At 48.0% G+C, this 6,000-nt stretch overlaps 1 protein-coding gene across 7 annotated transcripts in view; it reads right to left on the reverse strand.

The window, feature by feature from the left end:
* FRMPD2 (FERM and PDZ domain containing 2) overlaps nucleotides 1-6,000 on the reverse strand; it is a 125,614-nt gene that overhangs the window by 98,503 nt on the left and 21,111 nt on the right. For all 7 annotated transcript variants that reach the window (XM_032266888.1, XM_032266887.1, XM_032266891.1 and 4 more), the window contains exons 2-3: nucleotides 2,735-2,860; nucleotides 231-388 (exon numbers count right to left, since the gene is read on the reverse strand). In XM_032266888.1, coding sequence (XP_032122779.1) covers nucleotides 231-388; nucleotides 2,735-2,860 — 284 coding nt within the window. The remainder of the gene's footprint in view (nucleotides 1-230; nucleotides 389-2,734; nucleotides 2,861-6,000) is intronic.

Raw genomic sequence — 6,000 nt, forward strand, 5'->3', positions numbered from 1 at the left:
TTGAGCCACATTAACCCCACTTTACCAATGTAGAAATTGGGGCTCAGAGAAGTGGACTTGCCCTTGTCCATGAGCTAGTAAGTTGCTGACAAGAAAGCCTGGGAATAAAATGCTTAAACCCACTTTGCTTTGGTGTTGACAATCAAGCTCTGCAAGGCTGAGCTGGGAGCTGAGGATGCTGTCGGGACAGGCACGGGACTCAGGAGCTGCAGAGGAGATGGACAGCTTACCTGAGACGCATCAGACTGCTCATCCGCGCTCTTTCCCTGTAGCAGTTCAGGGGCCTTGAAAGGAGCAGCCTCTATGTGAGAAACACGGCCTTGGAAAGAAAGGCTTCCAGCTGCAGAAAGCAGGGCTGACCAGGGGCAGATCACATAGTCCAATGAATCTGAAACCAAGCCAATGATGGGGCTATAGAGACAAAGCTTCCTTCTGGGGGTGGCCAGAGTGGGACTGTGCCCAGCAGGTGCCTGGTAGTACCCATCTCTGGGCCTGAATGTGGGCAAGAACCGGAGGAGATATGGAACAGAATAAATTCAACCCTGATGCATGGGAACATGTATTATAAAAGGTGGCTGTGGCCATGGCAGGAAGTTAGCACCTGCATCCAAATTCACCCATGGCCCAAGAGTCTCAAGGTAAAAGATAAAGAGAGGTCAGGCCCACCTGGAATTTCTAGAGCCAGACCAGGACCCAAGGCAGCTGGTCTTCTGGGAGCCTTGTAGCTGTGCATCAGAACCTCCAGGGTAGGGAAGAGGGAGAAGATGACGCTGGAGGCGCAGATGACAGCCTCCTCCATCAGCCCACGCTGGGACCCGTCACCTTCACGGAACATGTGTGATCTTTCACGCCAGGAGCCTCTGCTGCATGCACTGCAACCCTCAAGCATGTGTGACCTCTGAGTTGACACCTGAGTGTGGGCACTCAGCGTTTTTTCTGGAGCTTAACACCTAGGAGCTGCATAGTCATCCTTGGAGACCTCTCCCTTAGGTCTCTCCTGTACTGAGAGCACAGTGTGCAGCTTTCTCAGTAGAGGGCGCTGGAGAGACACTGCAGGAGGCCTTAACTCACAGTTTCTGGAGTTTAGCACAAGTGGGAGACCATCTGGAGGTAGTGCTCTGCACAGAACACACGCTCAGGATATAAGGTCCCTTGGCCACCTCAAGGCCTGAACTAGATATGTGACCACCTTCTCAAGTCTACACAACACCCTAGCAGGCCTCCTGCCCTCAGAAAGGTGACTTGCCTGAGCCCACCTACACTCCAAAGGCTCCCCCCAACCCCCAGCAGCTCTGCTTGCTCACTGCCTGGCCAGCAGCAGCTATTGCCTGAGCCATGACTGCAGATCACCTCTGGCTGAGCACACCAGCAAATTCTACCATCATGATGGACTGCAAGCACAGCTCCAAACCCCAAACTGGGAAGGGGGCTTCCCTTCAAAGTTCATCCCTCATTGGACACCTGCCCTCAGCCCTAGGAGACCCAGTAGCTTTTTCTTTTTCTTTTTCTTTTTCTTTCTTTTTTCTTGAGACTGAGTTTTGCACTCTTGTCGCTCAGACTGGAATGCAATGGCACAATCTCTGCTCACTGCAACCTATGCCTCCCAGGTTCAAGCAATTCTCCTGCCTCAGCCTCCCAAATAGCTGGGATTATAGGCACATCTGGCTAATTTTTTTTTTTTTTTTTGCATTTTTAGTAGAGACAGGGTTTCACCATGCTGGCCAGACTGGTCTTGAACTCCTGATCTCAGGCAATCCACCTGCCTTGGCTCTCAAATTGCTGGGATTATAGGCATGAACCACCACAACCCATCAGCATTTTCCTATTCCTTAGTTACTATTCAAACACAATTTAATAATTCTTTCTATTAGCCTCCCCTGTTTAGACCACAGGGTAGGTCTGCCTTCTTTTCTTCATTTTGTTTTGTTTCTTGAGATGAAGTCTTGCTCTGTTGCTCAGGCTGGAGGGCAGTGGCAAAATCTTGGCTCACTGCAACCTCTGTCTCCCAGGTTCAAGCAATTCTCCTGTCTCAGCCTCCCAAGTAGCTGAGATTACAGGTGGGCGCCAGCACGCCTGGCAATTTATTTATTATTATTATTATTATTATTATTATTTATATTTTTAGTAGAGACAGGGTTTCACCATGTTGGCCAGGCTGGTCTCAAACTCCTGACCTCAGGTGATCTGCCCACCTCAGCCTCCCAAGTGTTGGGATCACAGGCGTGAGCCACCGTGCCTGGCTAGGTCTGCCTTCTGATGAGGCACAGACTAGTACCTGGCGAACTAGTGTACATCTGGTGAACAGAGTATAGGGGTGTCCTGACCGACCCCTGCCTCTCATCTCTGGCTATGCCCAGAGACAGCCCATGTGCTGTTAGACGCCCATAGAACCCCAGTCGCTCTCTTCCTACCTCCTGGCTTTGCATGCCTGGAAATGCTGCAACACCAAGGCGGAAGCAAAGCCTTTCTTTCAACTCTGCCACGTGACATGGGTCCAAGAGACAGGCCTGCCCTCCCAGTGCAGCTCCATGGGTGGGTTCTGTTTGTCTACACGTTCTAATACCTCAGACTAATCACAGATCAAGAAGCAGTAACCTTGTTCTGTGCTCTCAGAGGTTGATGAGAAAAACAATTTTTTTAAAGCAGCAGCAGCAGCAGCAGCCAGAACTATGTTTGTGTGGGAAGCTTCACATACAACTCCCCGTGACTTGACCACCCAAACACACTCTCTTACCATTGCGGAGGTCTTCCAGGAGCTGCTCAGCAGCCAGGGACAGGAGGGACCAGATTTCCTCCTCAGACAGAGCTTCACCCCTGACCTGCAGGGCGCTGGCCAGCGTCACAGAGGACAGGCTCATGCCTACGAAAAAGATACATGTGACAGGGACCCCGCAATGTTCAGGAACATGTCTGGCCCCGTACTCAACACTCTGGCCCAGCCAGGCACGGTCCGGCCACTCATGGTGCACCAGCACTGTGTTTTCATCACCTGGGTACCTGGGGTCAGGCACAGGGCCAAGCACACAGAGATGTTAAAGACATTGTAATTAGGGGACTGGCCAGGCTGGCTGGTCAGTTCTCAGTGAATGAGTAAACAAACGGACTCCCAAATGAAAGGTTAAATGAATAAATAAATGAATGACTGAAAGAAGCATGAGAATAGCACCTGCCAGTTGGGCACGAGCTGTTGCAGGGCGTAACGTATGCCTGGGTAGTGTGTGGCCTCCTCTCCTTCTCTGTCTGGGGAAGTTAGCTAACCATTTTTGCCTGCAATACATGATTCACATCTTTCACCTGTGGCTGCCACATGCAGAGTTGGATCTGGTGCCAGTACCAGCCCTTTCTCCAGCACCCGCCTGAAGTGCAAGCGAGACTTACTAGCAGAAGTATGAGCCCCATGTTTCAGAAAGGGGCAGCCTCAGAGAAACTGGGGGAGGCTGAAGATAGCTAGTCTTCTCTTCTGTCTCTTCTGGGAAGTAGGGCCTTTAGACCAAAGCTGATGTTTAAATGTCTATCTCCCTGACAAAGCTGCCACCCACTAATCTCTAGAGACCCAGGTGCTGGGTGGCACAGGAAGAAGCCAGCCGGGCTTTTCCTAATCCATTTACACCCTCACTGATCTTTCTCTACAGCCGGAGCTCAAGCAGGGAGGGTGTACAGTGTCAGGCGCGAGATGAAGAGCACGTAGGGGCATCCCCAACCCCATTGACACACTAATCCAAGCTCTCCTCCCCAGCTGCCCAGCTCCCTGCAGACACGTCTGCCACCAGCCTCCTCCAGCCTCAAGAAGAGAGACAGGTTCTAAGAGAAAGAGGCTTGCTCTGCCACGTCTCCCTGGGGCAGGAAGGGAGCCACAGCAGGACCCCCTCAGGAAGCTTGGCCTGCGAACTGTCACTTATCACAAGGAGTCTGTGAAGAAGGGACTATCGTTTCCATTTACAGACGGGAAAGAAGTCCAAGGTAATCAGGTAAAAAGTAATGATTTCAAAGCTGAACTCCAGGCCCTCCCTCTTTTTCTTACATTTCCATTTCTTTTCTTTTTCTTCCCTTTCCTTCCTTTACCTTTTCTTTTCTTTTCTTTTTTTTTTTTTTTTTTTTTTTTGAGACGGAGTCTCACTCATGTTACCCAGGCTGGAGTGCAATGGCGCGATCTCGGCTCACCGCAACCTCCGCCTCCTGGGTTCAGGCAATTCTCCTGCCTCAGCCTCCTGAGTAGCTGGGATTACAGGCATGCACCACCATGCCCAGCTAATTTTTTGTATTTTTGGTAGAGACGGGGTTTCACCATGTTGACCAGGATGGTCTCGATCTCTTGACCTCATGATCCACCCGCCTCGGCCTCCCAAAGTGCTGGGATTACAGGCTTGAGCCACTGCGCCCGGCCTATTTTCTTTTTTTTTTTTTAAAGTCTCTCCTCTCTTTTTATAAAGTGTTTGAGACTTATAGACTAGGCATTCCCATTCCACCACATGTTTCTAACTCTCTATAACCACATGAAAGATTGCTTATTAAATGTAAAAATGGGGAAGAACAAGATCATGATTCTTAGAAAAATCTCTAAATCCCAAAATAAAATATTGAATGGGGGAGATTTTCTTAAATTGCTTTATGACTAGACAAAAATTCACTAAAAGTCTTCTAGGCTGGTGTGGCTAGTTACAAACTTTATTTCAGTACAATAATTCAATGCAAGAGGACAAACTTTTCAACAAATATTGCTGGATCCATCACGGAAAAAAGCTGAACATGGGCCTAAACCTTACACCTTATGCAAAAATTACTTGAAAATAAATCGTAGGTTTAATGTGGAACATACAACTGTAAACTTTTAGCGGGCAGGAATGGGAGGAAATACTCAGGACTCATCACAAATAAGGATTCCCCAATACGATGAACAGCTGATTTCTCATTAAAAACCTCACGGAGGCCAAAAGGCAGTTGGATGACATATGGTCTTCAATAGCCACACCAGCCTAGAAGACTTAATGCATTTTTTTAAATTCACAAAGTCATTAGAAAAACCCCACACAATATCAAAATATGCTTTTGATATTTTATCAAAATACTTGGAGGGAAGGCTGTCAAATAAGAATTTGGCAGACAACAAAGCAATCAATCCTTCGAAATTGAAAGAGAAATTGAGACATATCAACATAAAGAAAAACCATGCGCATTTGTTGCTAGCACAACCTTCCCGCAGGAACTACTAATAGGAGTCCTTCAGACTGAAAGAAAAGACACTAGACAGTAATTCAAACACACAAGACGAAATGTGAGCACCAGTGAAGATAATAACACAGGTAAATGTAAAAGACAATAAAAATGTGTTTTGATTGAAACCCTTCTTTCTCTTATTAGAATTTCTTAAAAGGAGCATCCAGCATCTGGAAAAACACATAATTGATAGGGTTTGCCAATCAAGCATGTTTCTTTTTTAAAAGCTAAGAGTCACCTGAGGCTTGAAGTTGCTGTTATTATTGGAAGTGTCAGGATCACAACTTCCATATCAAATATAACCATGATCCAGGAGTCAGTTGCAGAAAACTACTCATCATCCTTTCAATTAAAAAAAAAAAAAAAAAAGCTGTCATGCTTGTTCCAATGTACACGCATGGTCCCTCTGCAAAAGGAAAGGTGTGATTCCAGTTTTCAGCACCAGCTCCCTACCCGACCAACTACAGTGTTGCAGTGGAACGTTATGATCTGCCCGCAGCGGCAAGTTGGTTCCCGGAGAGTGCAGGAAGCCTGGGAACCAACCAGAGCTCTGAATTTCCCTGAATGGCCTTGGGATTACAGTGTGGGTTATGCATGCTCTGCAAGCTAGCAGGTAGGCCAAGAATTGTATTGCTGCTAGGCAAAAGTGCAAACTCTTTTACCTGACCTGAGAGGTCTGGCAGGCAGACAGGGCCTGCCACCTCTCCAACTCCACTTCCCACCTCCCTGTTCCTTGCTTACCTCCCTCTTCCTACCCTCCCACCTCCCACCTCCCCGTTCCTTGCT

Source organism: Sapajus apella, unplaced genomic scaffold (assembly GCF_009761245.1).
Source record: "Sapajus apella isolate SASKATOON/1434 unplaced genomic scaffold, GSC_monkey_1.0 scaffold161, whole genome shotgun sequence".
Taxonomy (NCBI): Eukaryota; Metazoa; Chordata; class Mammalia; order Primates; family Cebidae; genus Sapajus; species Sapajus apella.